The sequence below is a fragment of the Gymnoscopelus braueri genome, assembly GCF_963280865.1.
Source record: "Gymnoscopelus braueri genome assembly, chromosome: 10".
Classification (NCBI taxonomy): domain Eukaryota; kingdom Metazoa; phylum Chordata; class Actinopteri; order Myctophiformes; family Myctophidae; genus Gymnoscopelus; species Gymnoscopelus braueri.
This window is the reverse complement of record NC_137611.1, coordinates 28,718,789-28,743,778: the sequence shown is the minus strand read 5'-3', so window position 1 is coordinate 28,743,778 and position 24,990 is coordinate 28,718,789. Positions and strand designations below refer to the sequence as shown.

At 43.0% G+C, this 24,990-nt stretch overlaps 2 protein-coding genes across 4 annotated transcripts in view; one reads left to right on the top strand and one right to left on the bottom strand.

The window, feature by feature from the left end:
• The window catches only part of arhgap21b (Rho GTPase activating protein 21b), a 51,714-nt gene extending 36,601 nt beyond the window's left edge, over positions 1-15,113 (top strand). For 2 of the 3 annotated variants that reach the window (XM_080440998.1, XM_080441000.1), the window contains 15 exons: positions 257-359; positions 472-517; positions 1,816-1,938; positions 2,047-2,346; positions 5,465-5,529; positions 5,866-5,999; positions 6,199-6,341; positions 6,841-6,999; positions 7,257-7,335; positions 7,463-7,536; positions 7,776-7,865; positions 8,032-8,199; positions 8,410-8,515; positions 10,840-10,871; positions 11,962-15,113. In XM_080440998.1, the coding sequence (XP_080297124.1) occupies positions 257-359; positions 472-517; positions 1,816-1,938; positions 2,047-2,346; positions 5,465-5,529; positions 5,866-5,999; positions 6,199-6,341; positions 6,841-6,999; positions 7,257-7,335; positions 7,463-7,536; positions 7,776-7,865; positions 8,032-8,199; positions 8,410-8,515; positions 10,840-10,871; positions 11,962-13,515 (3,176 nt within the window). In that variant the 3' untranslated portion in view covers positions 13,516-15,113. The remainder of the gene's footprint in view (positions 1-256; positions 360-471; positions 518-1,815; positions 1,939-2,046; positions 2,347-5,464; positions 5,530-5,865; positions 6,000-6,198; positions 6,342-6,840; positions 7,000-7,256; positions 7,336-7,462; positions 7,537-7,775; positions 7,866-8,031; positions 8,200-8,409; positions 8,516-10,839; positions 10,872-11,961) is intronic. The other variant, XM_080440999.1, reaches the window with a different exon arrangement.
• Positions 15,114-16,845: 1,732 nt separating this feature from the next.
• The window catches only part of LOC308093495 (A-type potassium channel modulatory protein DPP6-like), a gene marked incomplete at both ends in the record, with an annotated part of 74,841 nt that continues 66,696 nt past the window's right edge, over positions 16,846-24,990 (bottom strand). The window contains 12 exons of the mRNA XM_080439832.1: positions 16,846-17,001; positions 17,181-17,254; positions 17,364-17,436; positions 17,956-18,014; positions 18,327-18,429; positions 20,310-20,364; positions 20,683-20,877; positions 21,022-21,091; positions 21,207-21,305; positions 22,203-22,250; positions 23,085-23,197; positions 23,433-23,480. Coding sequence (XP_080295958.1) covers positions 16,846-17,001; positions 17,181-17,254; positions 17,364-17,436; positions 17,956-18,014; positions 18,327-18,429; positions 20,310-20,364; positions 20,683-20,877; positions 21,022-21,091; positions 21,207-21,305; positions 22,203-22,250; positions 23,085-23,197; positions 23,433-23,480 — 1,093 coding nt within the window. The remainder of the gene's footprint in view (positions 17,002-17,180; positions 17,255-17,363; positions 17,437-17,955; positions 18,015-18,326; positions 18,430-20,309; positions 20,365-20,682; positions 20,878-21,021; positions 21,092-21,206; positions 21,306-22,202; positions 22,251-23,084; positions 23,198-23,432; positions 23,481-24,990) is intronic.

The window sequence follows — 24,990 nt, the reverse complement described above, 5'->3', positions numbered from 1 at the left end:
CTAAATAGTATTCATCATTAAGGCCCCGTTTAGACAACAACGGTTTCTAGAGAAAACGGCAAAATAAAATATCAGATGTGCCGTCCATTTAGACGGGAACGGCGTTATCGGGGGTTGAAAACGTAACAAAGTGAAACCACCTTCCAGAGTGGAAATCTTTGAAAAAGCTCCGCCTCGAATCTCCGTGTAAACATGCAATACAGGGAATCCGCAAAACTTTACACACCTCATACCGTGTCTATCTTTGCTGTAACAGAGTCCCTCAGAAATGCTCTCCTGGACTGTGACTCGGCAACCAAAACAGAGCGTTCGAAATCGTATGATGAGGGCCTGGACAACTACCGGGAGGAAGGGAGAGGGTGAGTGCACACCACAGTCCATCTGTTGGTGCTCATTTCTTCGTATCGCGGTCATAAATTTCATCTTCCCTACTGTCGTTTTTAATATCTGTCATTTTTGTGTGCCGTCTAGGCGATCGTACAGTAAACACGTGCCCGGCCTGCGGGGCCTCAGAAAGGTAAGTTACTGCAATGCATTGTTAACCATAACATGTTGACTTGGTCAGTGCTGTAACAGAACTAGCTGTGAACACTATTCCTGTATCTTTGATACTTCTTAAGAAGAGCATCATATAAGATCAGATCCAATGCTTTGTTGCCTCATGTCTAGCATAGAACCTACCCCTTCATGCAGGTAGTTGATTGAAAACACATAGGCCTAAACGTCTCATAGTTAACCACATGAACCCTAGTGTGCATATTCTGGGAAAGTCATAATTATGGAAAATAGCAGATCTACAAGCTCACAACTCGTTGCAACATGGCTGCGTGTAAGTTTATAGATCTGCTCTTTCTGCCAGACTTTTGTGTAGATTGGGGGAGGAGGGGACCAAGTATAGACCCCTGCGGAACTCTGGTCAATGATGTATATAGGGTTTAAGTGGTTAAAGAACACTATCACACTTTTTTTCATTTCATTGTTGATGGTTATCATGGTCTGTAGAAACAACCGTATTTAAAATACAGCCCATATTGACAGAAATGTTTAATTTCTGTTGGTTTCGGCATTTCCCTGTGCTCCTGCAATTCCACTGATGCATTTGGCAAGCACCGGTCTGGCACCCGCATACAAATGTCCAAAATTGTTACTTTGCTGGAAATAAAACAAACTTTCAGAAAAGTAAAAGCAGATCTACAAGCTCACAACGCGTCGCATCGTGATGCGCTGTGAGCTTGTAGATCGGCTATTTTAACTACTTTTGCTTGACACTCTTGTATGACGAAGTAGGGCATTAAGTGACAAAGACACATAAAACGTTGTAATATGGAGGTATAAGGTTTCTGCCTGACAGTATTTTCTGAAATCAGGACCACTATTTTGCTGTACATACAGTGAACAAGGACAATGTCACAGCCACCAAGGGTAGCGGCTAAAAACCAGGAAGAGTTGTAGTTTTCACATTCACTGATTTAACTGGAATAATGTTTTCAGCACAACTTTGGTAGCATTTTAGAGACATACAAAAGACTGCTCAGGTTTATAGATGCGAATGGAACATTAGCCCTACAACAAATGTATAGTAATGATGTTGAACTACTGAATACTAACTGGTATTACAGTATAATCCTTTTGATGTGGTGTTTTCCATATTTGCTAGACTTGAATTTCACGACTCAAAATACACTCACCTGTTTATAGGTGTACACATCATTAGGGAGACAATTGTTCCTTGGTGGCATTTTTAGGATGTGTTCTACACATACAGAATGTTCTGCTGTCAGGGATAATTTATTCACATTTGCATTTTATTTGCAGGCTCTGGACGGGCACAAGTCTGACGACTCGGGATCGAGGCGGGATTCCTCCTCAGAGATCTTCACTGATTCTTCCAAAGAAGGCTGGCTTCACTTCAGGCAGCTCAGCACGGATAAAAATAAGGTGAGATCACGTATCCACGCTCTCTCTCTTGACGGTTATAAATGTGACTCAACAAGCTCAAGTTTTGAATTTCTCTTTTGTCCTCCACCTTGTCCACCATCTGTGCAGCGTGCTAGCGCCGGGATGAAGTCATGGAAGCAGATGTACGCTGTCCTACGAGGTCACTCGCTCACCCTCTTCAAAGACAAGAAGGACGGGGTGTCCCACGCCTCCTCACAGTCCGATGAGGACCCACAGTCGATCAGCGTCAAGGCCTGCCTGATTGATATCTCCTACAGCGACACGAAGCGCAAGAATGTGCTGCGTCTGACCACGTCAGACTGCGAGTTCTTGTTCCAGGCAGAAGGGAGGGACGACATGTTGTCTTGGATCAAAGTCGTTCAGGAGAACAGCAACCTGGACGAAGAGGTGAGTTCTAGCCAGGATGAAGATAAGATGCAAGAAAACGTTTTATCTCAAGCAATGTAAGCAATAATGCAAGACGAGGTGTCTAATATTGGTAAAAAATAACAGTCGAGGGCGAAGTAAAGAACCCTCCTCCAAGTCCATTATTTTAGTATATCAGGACACCTCGGAATGCTCATAACATGGCTACTTACCAACAGGGCTGGGCAATGGACAAAATCTATTTTTGGGCGGTGAAACCGCCCCTATAAGTGAGGTTTGGAAAAATGTACAATTATCCTGCGCTGTGAAACCGCCCCTATAAGTGAGGTTTGGAAATTTGTACAATTATCCTGCGCTGTGATTGGCCAATCACAGTCTATTCAGGACTGTGATTGGCCAGTGTCACATGACACATGTGCATAGCCCTATATAAGAAACCATAACTTGAAAAAAACCACAATTGTTTTTTTTCAAGTTATGGTTTCGTCCATCATAAAGAGTGTTTCAATAAATGTATTTATTTTTTGTACATGATTGGTTGACTCCATTCAGTATTGTGATTAGCTAGCAAGACACCGCCCACTTCACACAGGGTGTGATTTTTTTTACCCTTTATCAATATTTTGATGATATTGTGGGGATGACTATTGGTCCTTTTTTTTTAAGATTTATTTTTGGGCTTTTTTATGCCTATTGATAGGATAGTAGATTGACAGGAAATGGAGAGAGAGATGGCATGCGGCAAAGGCTGTCGGGATCAGGACTCGAACCTGCGACGCACTGTCAGGCTACTTTGGAGCCTAGGTGCCCGGACCGCTACGCCAGCGGTCAGGGCAGACTGTTGGTCCTTTAACAAAATATTTACACAATGAAACTTTTCATTAATAATTATCAGTAATGACTACTGTAAGTGGGTAGGCAAATAATAGAACAGCTCGTACTTACCAATCAGGTTCAGATAATTACACCACTTTACTTTAATGCAGCCTTTAAAACCAGGAAAAGACATATGACATTTCACAATAGTATGATTTCCAAAATCCCAGAATATAATTAGTCTCATAACACAATATCGACATAATATGAATATATTGCCCAGCCTTACAAAAGAGAGGTATATTTATATTATTACATTTCATAATTGAGAAAAACAGCTGTGTTGTCTTGGTAACCACTTTCTAGACCAACAAACAGCAGCTGTAGTTCGTTTTGTTGTTGTTGTGGTTACAGTAAATAGTTTGAATTGATTTAGAACAGTGACTAAACTGTTGACTGGGACTATGCTTGAGGTATCACAGCATTAACAGACTCCTGCTAGTGTCTGTATAATAATTAATTACAGACAATTAAAATGAAAATACCTAAGTGATCCCAACTCCCATGAGACTCAGAGAACACAGTACAGTCCCCTCCTACATCTTCAGGATGTTGAGGACACAGACGAATGAAACCCAGCAGGCGCGCAAGCATAAGCGCACGGACGCTGCTTTTCTTCCGCTCAATGTTAATGAATGCAGCCGTTCTTCTCACTGGCGCACGGATGCTCCACTTTTGCACGTGAAGTTTTTTCCCCGCTCTGGGCGAGATTTTTTTTTTGTCCACACGCATTCTCATTGAAATGCATTGGATATAGGACGACCAGACTTCCCGCAGTGGATGTGTTTGTCGAGAAGAAAAGCAAGTTTGCAACGCTTTTTTGGTGGGTTCGGTGTGTGAGACACATTCCCAGTTGCTATGGTGTTTGATTAAACAAATTAAAGGGATTGTAGGCGAGTTCAGAGATAAAAAAAATAAAAGAACTATTGTCAAACACTGCACCTCCACTCCCCCCCCCCTCCTCCTCATCAGCAGTTCGTTTCCCCGACCACCAGGGGGTGACGCAGGGGGGACTTCTAAATGGGCCATGCCGAAAATAGGTTGCTTTATTCGGATACAATGCATGTCACTTTCCCCCCCTGCCGGTTCTCTGATAAAAATAAATAAATAGGCTCTTTCATGATAAATTGACCACATATATGAAGTTAAACAACTAAATTCTATCCAAACGATATCTTAAAACTAAATTCCGTGCCTCAAAAAATAAGTTTGAGAGCGTTTTAAAACCGAAAGTAAGAAGTATAAACTTCAATGGAGGAAACAATGGCGGCTCGTTCCATTTTTGTCGGCTGCACTCGGTCCCATTCGGTTTCACCCGAACACTTCGCACGGACGCGCACGGACGCGCACATGCGCGTCCATGCATTTACGTCCCGGACAAACATAAATAGTAGGGAAAATACGGATTTCAGAAAGAGGACTGTGTTTCAATGCAGGAAAACACCCCAGCATCATTATATAGTGGCTGATAGAGGGGAAAAAATGCAAAATATATATATATTCTTAAAATGTAGGCTTAATGTTGCCTACAATCCCTTTAAGTTTGGTTCTCCGCTGTACGGGAGGCTACATGTGTTGCTATAACATCAAACCATTCAGCACTACATATTTGGTTAATCAAGCTTTGCTCCATGCTTACACATACTAGCTTGTCCTTTCTAGGCCTAATGGTAAATTTGTTTTATGTCCTCTCATGGCTTCAGCCCAGGAGGACTGCTGGCCCATGAAACAAGTTAATAGTGCCGTCGTTTGTTCAGCTGTTTGTCTGCTTGCCATTTGTCTTCAGGTTTTTGTCCATGGTCTGTAATGCCAAAGAGACAAAAGTCTCTCAATTCAAACAAGTTGCTGGTTTCCTGAATGCCACATAGTACCAGGGGAATTAGAAGTGTCCACTGTGCTTATCCTCATTTGTTTTGACCCTTAGCTGATGTGATAAGCATACTTAAATAATCATGTCACATACAGTAGTACACAGTAAAATATTCAGTGTTCATTTCATTTAAATTAAATAAATGTTACGGGTTCATTTGGTTCCATATCTATGCTCTTCAGAGTTAAATGAACACTAAGGATTATTTACTGTGTATAAATTCCTTATGAGTGTTATGTTACTTCCAGAGGTGTCTACCAAAAGAAGCCACTTAAATCATCAATCAAAATTAGAACCTAAGACCCAATCTTATTCTTGCAATCCATATGTTTACCGTATGTGAACTGCATATCTGCATTAGATGTGGTAACTGATCATCACATTTCATTTCAGAATGCTTCTGTAACGAGCCAGGATCTGATCAGTAGAAAGATCAAAGAGTACAACACCATCATGAGGTATGCAGCACTCTACATTGCCCCCTGGAGTTCATCTACAATACTGTTCTTCTATATCTATGTTGTTGTTTTTAACCCCGTTAAACCCTAATGTCCCTATTCTGGTGTGAACATTCAGCGAAAATAGCCAAACTACAAGCACTGTGAGCTTGTAGATCAGCTATTTCTGGCAAAGTGATTTGGTGTAGAGAGAAAAAAGGAGTGGGCCTAGTATATAGACCTCTGGTTGACTCCTGTCAATGATGTACAGTACCTTTTTCTGTAGGGGTGTTAATCTAACATTGGATTTTTCTTTTTGTGTGTGCTGTTTTTGTGTTTGAACCGGATTTGTCCCAGTGTACCAAGCAGTAGGTCAGAACCATCCCCCAAAAGCTCCCGTCAGTCACTCAGCATCAAGCACCCCTTCCGGGGAGGCAAGAGCCACAGTCCCCATTCACCCAAAGCTGGAGAGGAGAGGAGGGCTCATAAAGGTAAGGATTCTAGTTTTGTTCACGGTTCCTTATTTCTTCATTGAAACGTAGCTGTGTGAAAGACTAGAGGTAAAATAGGTTTGTGTCACATCTCGAGCCTTTTGAGTTGATTGAGATCAGTGTGCTTTAAAATTTGGTCTGTTTTGTGTGTGTGTGTGTGTGTGTGTGTGTGTGTGTGTGTGTCTGTCTCTCACATCAGATGATTCTAGTCCGCCTCGGGACAGAGCTCCCTGGAGAAAAGGCATTACAGGCATCATGAGGAAACCATTTGAAAAGAAGCCTCCTGCAGGGGTCACATTTGGGGTGCGACTGGATGACTGCCCACCTGCACAGTGTAATAGAGTAAGTCTGTCTGCGAGGGGAGTATTTCAGTGTAGGTTATGTAAATCAGTGATTCTCAAACGTTTCCATGAGGACCCCATAATTGATATTTATTTAGCCACAGATCCCCACTTAAAGATTTTGTGCCAGGGACCCTCCTAGCATTTGTGTTGTTTAAATTTTTCCATATAAAAAAATAAAAAAAGCAGATATACAAGCTCACTGTGCGCTTTTAGATCAGCATTTTTTTAATAGTTTAAGTATAAAATAGGGTTAAAGTTAAACTAATTCTAATGCTATATTAACTCATTTTGTTGGGGACCCCCTGGATCCCCCTCAAAGACCCCTGGGGGTCCTCAGACCCCACTTTGAGAACCACTGATGTAAACGGCATGTTGCTTGGAGACGTGTCCAAATTTTGTGTTTAGGGCCGTGCAAAAAGTAAAGAATGTACCGGTACATGTGAAGTTGTGAACGATAATTCTTGTTAACCCTTGCCCTGCCCACGTGTGCCATGCAGTTTGTGCCCTTGATCGTGGAGGTGTGCTGTAAAGTGGTGGAGGAAAGAGGTCTGGAGTACACAGGGATCTACAGGGTTCCGGGGAACAACGCTGCCATTTCCAGCATGCAGGAGGAGCTCAACAGCAAGGGCATGGCTGACATTGACGTCCAGGAAGATGTGAGTGACACACGCACATAGACTTTTTTTTTTTTTTTTTTACTTACAGTATCACCTATAATGACGTGCCCAGAATAGGAATCCTTATTAATCAATTGTTATGAAATGTCCGATTATTGTTTATAGTCGACTAAATTGATTAGTTCGATTAACTGGTGCACCCTACACGCAGGCTTTAGCAGTACCACAATCCAAAACATTTTTGACTCATTGTGCTGTTGGCTCTTTGTTGACATAATGTTTTACTCTAACCACAGAAATGGCGGGACCTCAACGTCATCAGCAGTTTACTCAAATCCTTTTTCCGGAAACTTCCAGAACCTCTTTTTACAAATGGTAAGGCCTTGTAAAGTATTTGAAAAGGATGGCAACAGCTGCTCAGTCAAGCAGCCAGGTTTCTTCTATGATTTCATCCATTTTGAGTCCCTCTGAATAATATTTCACTTGCCTCACTATTCACCAGAAAAGTACGGAGATTTCATTGAGGCCAGTAGAACAGAAGAATCAGTTCAGAGATTAAAAGAGCTGAAGAGACTGGTGAGCTTCTTTTTTTTTGTGAGAACAATTAAATTGTGATCAGTTGGAAACTGAAGCTTTAAGTTGAACGTATTTTCTTTGAAAATAAGTTAAATTAAGTATATCTTCAACCACTAAGCCCTATTTTAATAATTTCTTCTGTGAAATTGTGAGACGTCTTTTAAGATTTTTCACCTATAATGACATGCCTAAAATAGGGACACCAGGGTTTATGTTGTCTCTCCTGTTTTGTTTTTCAGATCCATGAATTGCCTGATCATCATTACGAAACTCTCAAGTTCCTTTCTGGTCACCTCAAGTTGGTTGCTGAATACTGTGAGAAGAACAAGGTATTACCACAGTCTAACAAGTTCCATTAGTGTTAGTGTTTTCATTACATAAGCCCATGATCGCCTGTTTTGTTGGGGTGCAATGTCTCCTTAATGTGTTTAAACCTATCATGCCCTTGTGGATAATTTAAGTAAATGTAATTGAGCCAAACCTGATTGCCTTCAGATGGAGCCTCGCAACCTGGCCATTGTGTTCGGACCTACCCTGGTGAGAACCTCTGAGGACAACATGACAAACATGGTCAACCACATGCCAGACCAGTGCAAGATAGTAGAGAACCTCATTCAGCAGTGTGACTGGTTCTTCACAGACGATGGTGACGAAGACCCTATCGTACGTTAACGTTTTTTTCATTTATTTTCCTCACAGACATTTAACACCTTGCTTATTTAACTTAAAACCACAACTTATGTTTTTTTCCTGTGTCTGCAAGGAAATCTCAGGGTCATTTATACAGCTTCTCTCCTGCGCTCCATTGCTTTGTTTTGTTTTCTTGCCTCGCCCTAACTTGACTGTGGTGTCCTTCTCTGTCCGTCATACCAGACCTTAGTAGAGCAGGAGAGCACAGTGCAGTCTCAGCCTGTGCCCAACATCGACCACCTGCTCTTGAACATCGGACGAACCACGGCCTCGCCAGGCGAAGTCTCAGGTAACTCACCAGTAGTTCTCTCTCACCTGCAGTGTTCCTGCATTAGCACAGTGAACATATCATACGCCTCAGAGATGGGTGCTCTACTTGTACTTTAGAAGAGAAACATTTTAGATGTGCGTTAAGAATGTGCTTTTGTTATTGTTAGTATGAAGAATAGTTCTTCCTATGTCTTATGGCTAAGCAATTGAAGTGTTTGTGCTTCTGTTAAAGCAGCTGCTTTTTTCAATAGTTTTCCAATGAATACATTATGTTGTGGTTTCCCCATTGGAAAATTGTTGGGAAAAAAAATGACCTGGCATTATGTTGAACCTCTTATTTTGATTAAACGTCCATTTTGTTTTGTGTTGAGTCTTTATTATTTTTTCACTCTAGACATGAAATTGTCTTCCACTTTTTTTGTTTTTGTTTTTTGTTTTTCGTTTACACCTTTTCTTTGAAATCTTTTATTTCTTTCCCTCCCTTCGCTCAAGTCACCCCTTTCTTTTCCCTCCCCGTGCTTTACTCTACGTTGAGGTGACGACTCCTTTTCTTTCAGTTCTTTTTCGTCCCCCTCCTCCTGCCCCTCTCACATAAACCTGGCATGTTCTTTCCCCAAAAAACCAATAACAAACAAAAACAACTAACAAACAAAAGGAAGAGTGGAAGTTGTAACCCTTCTGACCTGTGCCGTTCTGTGTGTAGTGTGTTGTTTTTCTCCCATGTACTATACCTGTCCAGCACTCACACATTACCCTAATCTTAACACAGGCCAAGTGGGCGGCGTCTATCACTCGGTGATGTCACTGATGGACTCTGTTATATCAGTGGTGGACAGCTGGGACTGTAGGAAGAAGGACGAGTGTTGTTCCCAATGTAGCTGCCTAGTCTGCAGAAACCCGCAACTCTTGTAAATTGGGTTGGAAAAGGAGAAAAAAAAGACGAAAAAAAAAAAGTAAAACGAAAGAAAGAGAAGTCGATGTTTGTCACTTTTTTGTTCCTGTGGTGTGCACGTCTCATATAAAAAAAAAGAACAAACACGAAAATACCCTAAAAGTGAAGGGGATACAGAGCGACGCTGCTGTACTTCTCTCTGAAAGCCCTTCTGCTGTCTCTCGTTGTCTCTTAAGCTGATCGCAAGGACAAGTAGCATGGTAGGGTCAACCTCAGGTTCTCTTATCGGTCATGTGGCATAATCTGTCATGGTGTCTGAGGGGGGGGCCGTAGTGGCGGGACTGAGCTGGCTGTTCTCCAGTACACGTGCACTCACGCACGCAACACGTGTGCACACACACACACACATGCCAGACCGATTTAATAGTTGGTGGATTAGCGTAGTCGACGCACATTTGCGGTTAAAATGATTTTTACATGGCATTTATTTATTGCCATTGGCAGCCACTGGTTGTTTCAGTCGCCCCCCTTTTCTGTGCATCTGTCTGATTTTGATGTTTGTGACGTCCTAATGCCAAGACCCCCCCCCCTCTGTCTTCATTCAGCACAACAACATCAGTGCCGAACACTGCAGCCTACTGTCACCTCCCATTGTTACATAACACCCATCATTTTACATGTCAAACACCCTGCCCTCCGTCCTTCAAATAATGACACAATTAAGGTACACACATACTAAACTTATGGCCTACTTGTATTTGTTAGTTGCGTGGATTTCACTTTCACAGGCCGAATTGTCAAACGGCACTACAGGTATCAACCTGTTTGAGTAGACAATCTGTCCACAACACTGTGACTTGCCTGCACCAGGCATTGACCAGCACACACACACATTCATTACACACATAAACACGTGTTCACCTCAGGTACCACTGAGCGTGTTTATCCAGTAGGCCTCGTCAACCCCCTCTCCTATGTGACGTCTTTTGAGTTGGGAAAGAATGCCTGTTGGCTGGTTGGTGGCTTGTGTGTGATGCTCTGTGACTGGCGTGACGTTTTGTCCTGTGACGTGCTGTCCTTCATGCGGTTCCATGAGCATGAGCTGCTTGGTGTCTTGGTCATCCGGTCGGATCATACCTCCTCCTCACCTCCCCCTCTCTTCATGTCATCTTCTGGGCCTCCTCCCGCTGCCGCCTCCGTCTCTTCACCTCAGAACACTGCACTTCTGTTGTTTGCTCCTCTTTGCTCCAACTCTCCCATGAGCTGAAAATGTGCCGACCGTGTTCACACAGCCGCTCTCATTGTGTCTCCTCTGTCCGTTCCACTCTCAACAAGCCTTTCATCCACTTTCTCTCTCCCTTTCTTCTTCAATCTTTATTGATCACTTTTTTTCCTGCAGGTCATTGATGTTATTGACTGTTGTCATTAACTTTTCTTTTCCTTTCACACAGATTCAGCATGTAGTGACTCCTCCAAATCAAAGGTAAGTCTATGAGTTAATTTTTTGGTACCACTGCCAACCGAGTTGGACAGGGTTTTATGTTTCACCCTGTTCTGTGGGAGGGGAGAGGCCGAATGCTCTCCTGCCGGCTCTCCTCTATGGGTCGAGCCTCTTTCCCTCCGACGTACACCGACAGATCGCTCTCGCTGTCCGTCTCCATCGCTGTCTGTTAGAAAAATGACTTGAGAATGGATCAGCTGGTTTTTCGATTACCGTAACTTGGTGGGAATAGTTACCAAGACCATGTTTAACTTTTGGGGCTCAAAGATAAAAGTCACAATCCAGGTCAAAGATTGTGGCGCTCGGGTGGCGAAGTGGTAAAGTCCCTGCCCACCACCACGGAGGTTGTGGATTCGAATCCACCGTGGTGCATCCGGCTTTGTCGAGCGTCCACACGAACACAATTGGCCCGTGTTTGGGGGGAGGGAAGCCGGGCGGGGAGGGAGATAATGGTCATTGCACGTCTTCCTACGGGCTGGGGCGGCACCTGTCAGTGTTGGGCGGTAAGAGTAGGACGAAGGCTCTACGTCCTCCCGGTGGGGGCTCCTCACTGGCAGGTGAGTCAGTAGGATACGACAGCAGTGACGACACAGAAATGGGTGTGGGGAGGAATCAATTGGCATAACGACTAAATTGGGTTGAAAAAGGGGTAGAAAATTATTGGCTACTCTAAATAAGTAAATTAAAAAAAAAATTGTCAAAGATTGTCTATTAGATAACTTACTCAAATGAACGGCTAGGTGAAACTAGGTGGTAATGATTCAGTAGGTTGCCCTGAAAAGGTGATTAACAGAAATCATTAACTTTTGAATCAAAAAGGTCAAAGGACAAAGTCACAATTAAGGGTCATTTAAGGGTAAGGTAAAAATGACATAATCAGAATCAGTCATATCTCATGCAGAAATGTCATCCTGACAATTCTAGTGTTGGAGCAGATATAAACTCTACTGAGCGAAATCGTTGTGTGTAGTTTTGCTTTAAAAAGATTAGCCACTCACTCTCCTGTGGATGTTTCAGTGTCTCTTATTGCTGTGAGTTTGTGTTTAATGCTGTGTTTTGTGTTTTACCTCAGCAGGGCCTGTGGGGGTCTGGGAAGGATCAGTGTAGCAAAGAGATGCTGCGCTCCTCCTTCTTCGTCAACCGCAAGCGCAAAAAGGCCAAGGACAAGGTTCACCCTAGCAGCTCTGATGACGACCTGGACGCTGTGTTCTCAAAGAAGGAGCTCCCTGACGAGCAGCAGCAGCCTCCCTGGTCCCCCGACAGCCAGACCGAGGAGGACGGGGAGACGGATGAGACGAGTGAGAAAGAGAAGCGTGGCAACAGCTCTGAGGAACAGCTCGGCAAAGCCCACGGGAAAGAGTGGCGCGCCAGTAGCCTGATGTCTCCGCCCTCCCCGTCTCCCAAGCGTACCTCCCCCACCCTCCACGCCGCCTCCCCGTACACGTCGCCGTCCCACTCCCCAAGCCTCACTTGCCGCACGCCAGTGGCACACCAGTCTTCGTTGTCAGACCCGCCTTCTAACTATGACGACACTGTGTCTGACCTCGGCACCATGAACAGCACCAGCTCTCAGGCCTCTGTGCCCAGGATGAGGCACGGCAGGACGCTGGCTCTGGGACCGGAGGTGGGCCCCAGCACGTTGGGAGCAGAGGTCTGCTCCATCACCTCCGACTACTCCACCACGTCCTCCATGACGTTCCTCACTGGCGCTGAGCTGAGCACCCTCAGTCCAGAGGTGCGCTCTGTGGCCGAGAGCAGGGGCGGTGACGATGCGGATGACGAGCGCAGCGAGCTCATAAGTGAGGGGAGAGCGATGGAGACGGACAGCGAGAGCGATCTGTCGGTGTACGTCGGAGGGAAAGAGGCTCGACCCATAGAGGAGAGCCGGCAGGAGAGCATTCGGCCTCTCCCCTCCCACAGACTGATTGAATGTGACACCCTCTCCAGAAAGAAAGCCGCGGCGCGTCAGAAGACTGACAGCGAGTCTTCGCTGGATGGAGCGCGGAGCGACAAGGAAACAAACCGGCTGTCTGTCGCTTTAGGTTCGGCCAACGTTCGTTCTACCGGCAGCCTCAGTTCGTCATCACGTAGTGAGTCTGAGAAGGCAGAGCCTGCTTGGAGGCTTAAGATCACAGACCGTCTGAAGTTCCGTCTGCGGACGTCCGTGGACGACATGTTTGGCGTGGGCACCCAGAGGAGCCGGTCGCCAGAGGGCCGCAGTAAGAAGAAGAACATCCGACGGAGGCACACCATGGGCGGCCAGAGGGATTTTGCCGAGCTGTCAGTGCTGGGAGATTGGCAGCAGCCATGTGGCGTGGGCGAGTCGGCCGTGGACCGGCTGAAGCCCAAGTGCAGTTCCCAGGACTTCTCCATCAGGGACTGGATCGCCCGTGAGCGCCATCGCACCAGCAACCCAGAGTTCAGCGTCAGCCTAGACCTCTCTGACAACCAGGGAGCGCTGTGCCAGGCGGCTCATTCCTCCTCGGAGCCACTGTCGCCTTGTCCAGCTGAGCTGTGGAACGGAGACGCTCCCCAAAGTAAAAACCTGAGCCTGTCGGCCACTCCTCATCCACATAAACTCTCTGGTGCCCAGGTGGTGCACTCAAGGTTCTATCAATACCTGTGAAGCAACTGTGTCTTTGTTCGGGTCCTCTCCTCTGTCTGTGAGGTTTGTTCGTATTTGGGAGACTGTCACTAAAATGTTTTGTCTTGGATGTGAGTGATGTCAGTGAATGAGCATGTTGTACAGAAGGTGTTGTTTCTCAGTGTGTTTGTCGTGAGTCAATAACCAGGTGTGTGTGTGCGTACGTGTACTTGTGAAATGACAGTTAACTGCACATGGGGATTGTTCAGGTGACACTTATGAGGCATGGAACAAACCATTGTTAAACAATTTATTTTTATTTTTATTTTTTTAATGACAAATGACTTAGGGACAAGTTGGCAAGAGGGGTTGAGTTCCTAATGGGAATTAAATTCTCCTGATTGAATTCCCAGTTATGCTGAAGACAGAGAGGACCTATTGCTCACGGCAAACTGAGCATGTGAAAGTAATGTCTAAAGAAAGTCTGAATGGCAATGCTAAAGATTATGAACAGGTTAGCTAAGTGGCTTTAAAGGGTATACTGACATCAGTAGGAATAGCAGGAAGTAGTTGAATAAAGAACAGATTTTAGTATTGCAGAGGAACTATTTTTGTGTAACGATGAGGGTGATGTGAGTCCTTAACCAAATGAAGAATGTACAAAATATGCTTGATGTAATACTGACTAAAAGCTTTAGTTGCTTGTGTTTTCATTTCTAAAAAGAAAAAAAAGTGTACATATGCCCCTTCTCTCTGTACTTGAAGTGTTTTAATTTTTTGTTTCGGTACAGCCTGTGTTAGGACTGCCATACAAGCTGTGTGCTGTCAAGGGGCCTTTCCTAAGGTACATTGTGAGACAGAGACTGTGTGGACTTATGCAAATGGAGAGATACTGTTTTAATTCATCCCTTTTCAGTGACAAAGAGCAGTGAACAACATCTAAACGATGCAATATTTTCCACTGTGCAACAATCGATGCACTTCTGGTTACATGCATCTGTCAGTTACTGTAAGATTGCAAAAAATGAAAGGAGAAAAAAGAATAGAAGAATATGAATAATCAAATCAAAAAACATGTTTCTTCGCAATAGGAAGTGCCTCACAATGAACTGCAAGGGTGCCATGTCGTCTTTGTTGAGATGCGTGGAGATGTTACTGTGAATGAGACTTATTGTTGACTTCACCCAAGTCATTCTACAGGTTATCTTATCAAATGCCGAGCTTCCATTCCTTAGGCATTCCACTCTGGTCTTAACATGTTTTATACTTTCACCTTTTTTGTTGTTGCTTTTTTTTTTTTTTTTTTTTTTAACAGAACTTGAATTTTAAATATTTCTTGTAAAATAAGTAACTTAAATGTGTATATAAATGCCATGTTTTAGCTGCTTTTTATCTTTTTTGTTTCCATCAAACTGCGGGATTAATTCTAAGTACAGTATTGTGAGATGGCACTCATGAAGCCTAGGTGGGTGGGTGTCGTGGGCAGGTGGTAGGTACTACTTCTCAAGGGAGAGAAGCTCCTGCATTTGAGCAGATTTCATTGAGCTGGACCATTTGTACCAATGTTGTGTCCTCTCTGAGAGTGAGAGAGCGGGGGGCACAGACTCCTAAAACACTGGAAATAAATCTTGTCAATGGCAGATTTCCATGTTTTGATTGTTTTATTTAACACATCACCTTTACACTGTGGCTCTGCAGGAGGCTAGCCGTCTATAAGAGGGTCGGTCTGTGTGTGTTGCTAATCTCTCATACCTATGGACCAATCCGTGCCATACTTCTTGTGCGCACTACCAGTATGCTAACTTTGTATCTCCACTAATTATTTCACATATACTTTTTAAATGTTTAATGGGGCACTGATCAGGCTGACACCTTGCCCAAATTTGGAGGCATTCGTCATTGAAACGTCATTGACAGCTGATGTCACAACTGGAGCCACACCATTCCTAGGTTCTACTTTTTATTTAGGCATTGACAGAAATAGGCCTCCTGGGGCATCTTGTTGGGTCAGTGAGTAACAGTAGTTGTGTTTAATCTTACCACAATGCAATACCCAGACTTTACACGAGAGGGTGCAATGAACTCAAAGAGTGTTGTCTTTAAGTGCACCCATTGGAATGGGTATTTTTTTGATGGATGTTTTGAAGGTTTGGAACAAAAAAGTGTTTAACACCCACATACATTTCAAAATGCTTTATATACAATTTGCGCACAACAATAAACAATATATTTATACATTTGTACATCAGTTGACTATAGAAACCTTCACTGACAATACGAACATAACTGACATGGGGACAGCCAACCCATTTAACACACAATTCAAATAAACTATTTTGACAAAATAATTAAACATATTTAACTCACCAATATGCCAAGTTGTAAAGTAAAACTCTCAATTGCCTTTATTTTATACCAACTGGTATATTCTTAAGGTTTGTATTTCTTATCACAATATCATTCCTCAAGGACACATAAAATATTTTCTAATCACACTGACTCAAATCTTAACCTTTTATTTTATTAATCACTGTTCTCTTGAAAGAAAAAAAAAACTACGACTGACTGGCTATCCATTGCGAATGTAAGGGAAATAAAATAATGGTCAGCCTTTTATTTTTAAGAAAAAAGTCCTGTCTATTTACTCAATTCCATTGAAATGTGGGTCCCTAACAGACATTTTACCCACGGTAAGGCACAGTAACTCTTAAGAACATCAGAGCTCAATTCCAAAATGACAGGAGAGGAAAATAAATAATATTGTACAATGCATTTTCAAAAGAGGTCTTCGTTTGGAACAACACAAATAAAAATTGTGCCGTCTATTTTGGAAGGACACCATGGACTGATGTAGACATCACTCCACTTACAGCCACAGTACTACTTAAGACATACTAAACATCACAGAGAAATTCAGAGAAACAAGTACCGGTACTCATAATCCTGGACACCATAATTAGAAGGACGTTTGGTAGGCGATCAGCCTCTCAAAAGTTCAATCTAAACAGAACCAATCTGATGACGCGCTTCACACAGGATGGTTTGCGCTCTACGAATGCGTAGTTTGGAGATGATCTGTAATGAGCATGTTGATCCTCTATGTGGCTCCTTCAACACTTAAGTTCATTTAGTCCAAAAGCAAGGTAGAAGAAGAAAATACTTGTTCATGTTTGAGAGTCAACTAAAGTCAATAACGTGACATGTGAGCAGGTGTGTCCGGGCTCCTATAATGAGGTGGGGGATGGAGGATGTGGGCACATGCAGGTACTGCGCTCTAGAGCACAGCGCAAATCATATGGCAGCAGGTGGGAGAAGGTGATGAGAAAGATCTGTTGCATATTGTGCTGTAGTTGGATGGATTGGATGGATGGTTTAACCGTCGTCCTCACCCTCACTGTCATCGTCCGGCTCCTCTATTATCAGTATTTCCGGCAGCCGGAAACACTCCTCAAAGTAATTGACCAAGGACTGGCTTAGATGCTGCTGTGTTCCGTCGCTGTGCAGGAAGTGTCCCTCGTCTGGGTAGATCTACAGAAAAACACCCACCGCATAACACTTACTATGAAACCTAAAGCTATATGCGGTGAATATGAGCTCTTAACATTATTGTAGCAATTGTAATGATGAGCACTGGAATTATTGTAGAGATGTAATTGCCGTTTCCATTTTTCCAAATGAATGCTGAGAACTTGACAACTGAAACTCACCTGCAGACTATAGTTGGCCTTCTGGCTAATTATATGGTTGATGAATTTGGCTGTGTGCTGGAAGTGAACCATTTCTGTGATGGAAGAGAAGACAAAGATAGCTGTAAAATGCACTCATTAATTATTGCATGATTTATTTGAGCATCCTGGCAACAAGACACAGTATCTATTGATGAAAGTTACCGTCTGCGGTCGGGTGGATTATTAGGTACTGTTTATCCATAAGAAGACCAGCTCTGTTAGCCAAATTGGCCATCTGAGGGAAAAGAGAATGAAGAATCGTTCAACACATTGTCATTGTGTGTGTGTGCGTGTGTGTGTGTGTGTGTGTGTGTGTGTGTGTGTGTGTGTGTGTGTGCGTGTGCGTGCTGCGTCACAGATTTAAGGTTGCAATCCATAACTATCATGTTCTACCCAGGATTTGAACCTGGGTGTCCCACATGAGAGACATTTCTACCACTCTTCTAATAAGGCACCCCGCTTGGTCTGGGGAGATATTGTGAGTTTCAGCCAGTACTAGTTGCCAGCCAGTAGGTGTCCTACCTGACACCAGGGTCAAAATGTCTCAATGGAAGAGTAGCGTTTCCATGCACCACTTCCGACCACTGCAGATGTGCTAGTTATATAGTATTAACATGCTCTACCATACAGATTGGATCATTAAAATAAGTTCAGGATTGCTGCTATGACAGGGAAGAGGTTAACTATTTTTCCAACACTCTTCCACTAATTTCCATAGACTTTTGATAAGAAAACCAAAGTGCAGAAGGTGTACCTGATATACTCTGTTGTCTGTCTTTGGGGAGCCGAGGTAACGTTCTGAGAACGCCGAGGCTGAGATTTGGAGAAAAAAGGACATCAAAGACAAAAGCTTGATTTATAATCCATTGCCTGTTAGTGTCAATCACCAAAAATAGCCGATCTACAACCTATAACTTGTCACAATACTATGTGCTGTGAGCGTAACTAAGTATACATTTAGAAATTAAGCATAGCTTTGACTGTATTTGACTGTATGTTTGTCATTTGGTATGTGATATGGACCTTGAGTCTGCAATATAAGATTGAATTGAATTGAAACACCAAACGTCCAAAGGACCAGGGAAATTTAAAGGCTTCTATAGTTGTAATTAAAAACAACATTACCATAGAGCTCGAAATCTGTGATGGGGGAAACTGCTGCTCCACATTTAAGTTCGGTAAACTCCTCGGAATTTAGCAGCATGGTGGCCAAATATCCACCATACACCTAAAGAAAGAAAGACATCAGAGCGGTAAGGTCTTAATGAATTACCAGGAGCACTTGAGTGCAGTATAAAAATGGGACCCAACGCCTCCTTGCTTGACACTAAGTATCAAGGGTTGGAGTCCCTGTGACATGTCGAGGGGGTGTACTTGTACATTATGGCTGGGGGATGTACTTGTACATCAAGCTGCCTCACACTACAGAAACAGGAGACAGGCTCCTGACCTATGGGCCACATGCCTCGGGAATCGCTGGCTCCCAAGACTACTTACTTAGGGACAGGTCGATTTTTAAAGAAGGGTACCCCTGGAGAAAATGTATGTGCCCTGATCTAAAATGCCATGACCCTCCCTTTGACTAAAAAAAAATCAATGACCCTCCCCAAGTGATTAAAAAAAAAAGATTAACCCTCCCCGCCTATAGGAGTGTCACGATATATTGTCCCACGATATAGCCTATCGTGGTATTACAATGTGACGATAGGTATTGTCAAGATGTCATACTGTATCGTAATATTTTTTAAATTATTTTTTTCTTAATTTTTTTGCCGGTGAAAGTTATAGGAGTTCTTACTGTATGGTGCTTGCACAAATGTATTTATTTGTGTGTACAAAGCACTTTGTAATAGTTTTTTTAAAGTGCTTTATAATTGTTATTTTAAAACTAAAGATGATGGCCAATGTTGATGATACATGAGAAAAGAACATTAATAATGTATCATATCGATATCATATGCCCAACATCATATGTATCGTGAAATTTGTGTTATCTTGACACCCCTAACCCTCCCCATCAAATACAACAACGTGACATTTAAAACTGATAATGTACAATGTTTTGCTTTCCACATTGATTAGAACATTACTGTAGTCAGTCTTGCTAAATGCACAGTGTAGTGTCTGTAGTGGTAGCAGAATGGACAGTGTTCTAAACTTACATGTGGGAAACCCATTGAATCCCATAATTATTAACTACAGTGACTACACTGTTACCTACATCATGGGTTTTCAACTAGTGGTCCGTGGAGGTATTACATGTGGTCCCTAACCATGCATTTAGTAATGTAGGAAAATCGATGGTGGATACTGTTAATGTGCATGACAACAGAAAGGAAATTCAACTCAAGGATGACAGTTTTACACACGCACACAGCGCAAAGTATTTAAGGGAGGTTTTAGTACATCAAGGTAAATACAGGCTTTTATTTGATGTATGATGACGCATCAATGTTGTCAGTTACTTGGAAGTCGGATGTCAAGAACTTCCACAGAAATGGGAGTTAGAATTTCAAGGGAAACTGAACCGGTTTACCTGGTTGAGTCATCATTAGTAGGAAATGTGCCCATATCAATCGCATGTGCTTGCTTGTACTTGTGCAATTCGAAAATGGCCCCTGTCTAGGTCTTAACCCACCCCCTCCCTGATTTTTTTCTCTTGTACATAGTTTTCACTCTTCATACCAGTAACCTGTAAGCTGATTGTATAACGTTCTGTATAGTAGTGTGTATATCTGTCTGTCTCTTATATGTTAGGTGTTACTGGATTTGAATCCTTTGTATCATTTGAAATAGAGAGGGGTCATTGACCACTGTTCTGCTGTACTAAAAAGGTATATAAAAAACGGACTGTTTCATCAATTCAAAATTGCATGACCCTCCCTTGGATTCAAAGTAAAATTAGCTGACCCTCCCTTGTACTAAAATTATAAAGGCATGACCCTCCCCTATTTTCCTCCAGGGACCCCCTTCTGTAAATTTCGACTGGTCCCTTACCTAGTGCACAATGGCTACTTTGTGACTACTAGAGTGTGCAGACTGTGCACTATTTCATTTAAAACAAAGACAGAAAACAACACGAAAACCACGTTCTCCAGCTCTCCTTACCTTTCCATACACTCCCATTCGATTTTTATCGATGTACGGTTCTTTGGATATGAGTCTGAAATGAAAGAGAGAGAGAGAGAAAAAAAAGAATGAAACCTGACAGACAGTCTACGAGCACAATCATTTGGATTACCATATGGATAAGTATAGATAGTCTGGAGCCGCAGCTCTGTCTTAAATGCACATTTACAGTTTTTTATATTTTCACCTAGCCATCTTAATAAAGGCTTTTAAACTTTTTTGACCCTTGGATCGATTATTTTGTTGAACTTTTGTGTTCTTCACCAAAGGGCATAGACAATTTGACGCCCCCTGCAAAATGCACATAGCGCATAGCGCCAATGCTGAATGGCCATAATTCTGCTCGTCTGACCTGAGTGCCTCCAGCTGGTCTCTCTCCTCCAGCTTCCCTAGCTTCCTCCTGACCCTGTGAAGGAGGTTGGTGCCCTGGAAGCCACTGCCATGGCCATCGAAGCGGACGACAATGGTGCTGAAACTGCTGACCAGCACTGTGGCCCAGTCCACCTGGAACTGCTCCGTCACCATCTGTCCACCAGGTGTGCCATCCCTGACAAAGGGCAAGGCAGGGTCAAAATCACCTCGAGACTCTCGACACATAATGGTTTGCAAATCTGCAATGTTATGATGTCGTAACGTCACAACATTGACCCCTATATGGGTCCATTTTATGTTGTGCTGTGCATATACTTACACTAGTAGTAGTAAGGGATAAATGGATGAATCTATGAATGCTGCTGGCTTCAGAATCTGCATGGTCAGCACTGTGACAAAAGACATTAAGGTCAATGAACAGATTGACTGGCTATGATGTCATCAGGGTGGCATGTGTGTATACACTGGATGAAATGTATTTTCTATGGGTGCATGGGTACATACTGTAGTCGTCTATGGTGATCGTCTCATATTCTATTTTTGGCATCTGCATGTTGAAGAACGTGTTGTTCACACGTTCATTCGCCTCGATGTCGATTACTTCTGCAGGTGAACAAAGGACAGAAGCATCAGTGGACTCTTCATCAGTGGGGCAATGTTCTCCCAATTTAGTAATATGCTAATTCCCGAACTCCCCACACACTTGTGTAGTCTTGTCACTGCTGACCCTTACTGGTTGGTCCTATGGATGGTACTGAAACCACATGGAATAGGCAGCCACTTATTTTCAGTCGGCCAGTGAGGAGCATCACCGGGAGGACGTAGTGAATGTGGAGGAACATGTCTCATACAGTGAGGAGGATCACCGGGAGGACGTAGTGAATGTGGAGGAACATGTCTCATACAGTGAGGAGGATCACCGGGAGGACGTACTGTAGTGAATGCTTAGGAACACCCTTGACCAACCTGTAGGAGTTGCTGGTGTTGTGACAAAGACTGCCCTCCCCGCCCGGCTTCCCTCCTATGAACACGACCAAAATGTGCTCATATGGACACCTGGTCAAGCTAGAGGCCTCGCGGAAGGTTCAAAACCCTTAGTCTGTGAGTGGTGGGCAGGAACTTTGCGCCTGCGCCACCCGAGCGGCCCTCATCAGTGGACTCTTGTTTCCACTGCGTGACATATCTCTCTGTGACATATCTCTCTCATTTCTGATTACTTCACCACCAAAATGACTTTTTCTTTATCAATTACTCACCCTTTGTGTCGCATTCCTTCACAGTAAATGAAGAAGTAAAAAAATTACTCCTATTTTCTTCGATTTTGGACTCTTCATTCACCGTGAAGGAATGTGACACAAACAAAAATCCTCCTTGAATTCAAGGCTTCATGGTGTGAGTAATTGATAGGAAAAAAAGTAATGTGGGAGGTGAAACATTCCTTTAAGGTTGAAGGACAACCCTACGTGCAGCTAGTAACATTGCTTTTCCTCTGGAACTCACTCTGTTTGTCCTTGGTGCTATAGACAGCCACACTAGGTACATCTGGACCTAAAGAGAACACAGGAGAAAAAAAGATGTTAGATTGTTACATTTTCTAATACCCACTAATGAAAGCCTCAAATGCCCACAATAACACTGCTAAACTACTACTGACCTCGCCACCCCTCCCAAGTAAATAAACCTTGGACACAAACCTCTCTCTTATCTTCATTTTCAAAACAGCCCTCTCAGCTACGATTCCACTTCCTTCCCCATGGGAAGCAGATGCATGCCAGCTTATTATTCCTTATGGACCTGCTCTCTGAAGATCTAATTAATGAAGAAAGCCAGCAGCCCCTTTTACCCCTATGGAGTGAGCCCTCTAGACAAATCAGCTCCCATACCAACCCTGACACTGTGCCCCAGTGTTCCAGCCAACGGGGGAGATAACAATGATGAAGTGTCTTATAGGAAATGAGAACAAGACTAGTCTCTTTTCAGAGCCTCACCCCTACCAATAAGGAAAGTAGAGGACACTTCTAAAGAACACCCATGGGCCCTGTGCCAGCCGCCCAGTAGTCACTGTTGGGCAGTTGGCATGCGGTTTTGACAGTACATCTATAGCTCTGGCCGATTAGAGGGAGCCAACAATGGTTTGAGATTAACTGACGCTGTCCAATTCAATGTAAGCACTCACCCTGACATGACAGCTCTAGTTTAATTTAATCTGCTTACAAAACATGGCTACCTGTCCTGAAAAAGAATCACACTTTGTATACCTAAGACCGATGACATTCACTGCTGTACCTACAGTACAGTATATAATAGTGTGATTATATTAAATAAGCACATTGTCCTAAGAGGAAGTCTAAGGTTGAGGATGCTGAGGACGAGGACACTCACCTTTACAGTTTAATAAAAAGTACTTCATCTCGTGACTGAAGGAGCCGTCCACATAGCCACACTTGAATTCACAAGACACGCAGCGGCGGTTGAATGGCGGAATTGTGTCAGCGCTGCAAGAGGTGACAATGCATCTACAATTAACAACAACGCATTATAAAGCTATTTTAGACAAAGAGATTTGGTGTGTAGTAGAGGGAAAAATGGAGGGGACCAAGTGTAGAGCCTTTTCTGGACCAGGGCCCAGATGAAAATCTCAAAAGTATTTGCGTGTTCGGAATCGCTGCATTAGCTCTTTACTTTAAAAGGAGGGAAGACCACCAGGAGAGATCATGAATGAGGTCCTACCTGTACAGGTGTCGTCGTTTTGGGTCATCCTCTGTGCTCAGAAAGTATCTAGGAAAACAATAGCATCAGTCAAACATTCATTATGCCAATGATTGGCCTTTTTCAATTCAATCCCCCAGTTTTATATACATTAGCCGAAGGACCGCCATTTCATACGATTATTATCCCCAATCTATACAGCAAAATCCTGGTAGATCCTTGTGGTTGCATTTGTACACTCTGTGTTACAGAACCCTTGTTCTTAAATTCTTTAAAGTTAAGTTAACACTTCAGACTTTGCTGTGTAGTCATAAATGTAGACCCTGTAGATCCAGGCACTATGGAATATTCTGTTCTATTCATAACTCTGCCAAAACACAGACACACTTCTGGTGTCAGAGACATAATCCTAAAAAAAAAGAAATATATGGTAGATACAGCTTGTTTATGATTACATTAACACAGCAAAGTGCTAAGTTGCTGCACAGTGATACATTTCAAGCGGCTGAGAAATTCAGTAGAGCCACACAAAAGACCGTTTTTTTGGTTTCCTTTTTAACTCAAGAACCACAAAACTTTATCAGAGGATTTATTGAGACTGAAAAATAAACTTTCAGGGTAAAGAACATTGAACTAGTAATGAAAACAAGCGTGCAAGTATGTAAAATAGACCTTGATCTTCCGTGCCTTTTCCAATGTCATAGTTTAAAGTTTTTGAACAGTGTGTAAATTATGACACCCTCGCACACGCACCGTGCGCACGCAAACACACATAAAGCATGTGCACACTAACATACACTACGTCAGCAGTTGTCTGACAACCTATCGCCCAATTGGGCAATGGGATCTAGGGTAAAACTCCTGTAGATTCAATGTGTGATCAAGTTTGGTATACATTGAAGTTTAGAGAAATTGTACAAACGCCTGAACTCCAAATAACTAATAGTCCTTTTTCATGGCAGCCATATTGACATTATAAAGTAAGATAATGTCATTCATCCTTCACAGGTGTTACCATGATACTAATTAAGACTCTATTCCATTAAGGGTACCAGAGCCTTTGCAGTGAGCCAACATGCTCAATACCAGCACCCAACCTGACCCTTGACTTTATTTGACCTGAATGGAACACAACCTTAATTAGTCATTGGTAACACCTGTGAAGGAAGTAACATTACCCTTCTATTTCAAGATTTCAGATTGTAACCTGAAGTAGCCTACATCCAGATTTGCACACTCCGGTACAGTAGGTGGCGATATGCAAGAAGCCAATATTACTGACAGTGGCACACGTAACACTACCTGTAACCTAGTGTTACCATGTCTCATTCTAATGTTTACTTTTCTATAAGAATATTGAGAGTCTATTAAAAAAAACTCTGAAGGACTGCCCGCCCAAGTGCCAAAACTAACAGGTTAGTCTAAATGATAATTTCTTCAATATATTTGTGAAAGGATTCCAGAAACATCGTTTAATGTCTAAATTCTTTAGAATGCTAAATGATCACACAGGTAATCACTGATAACTGATGCAGGTTATTGATTCCTTAAACTTGTGCCTGGTTATTGACCAGTAATG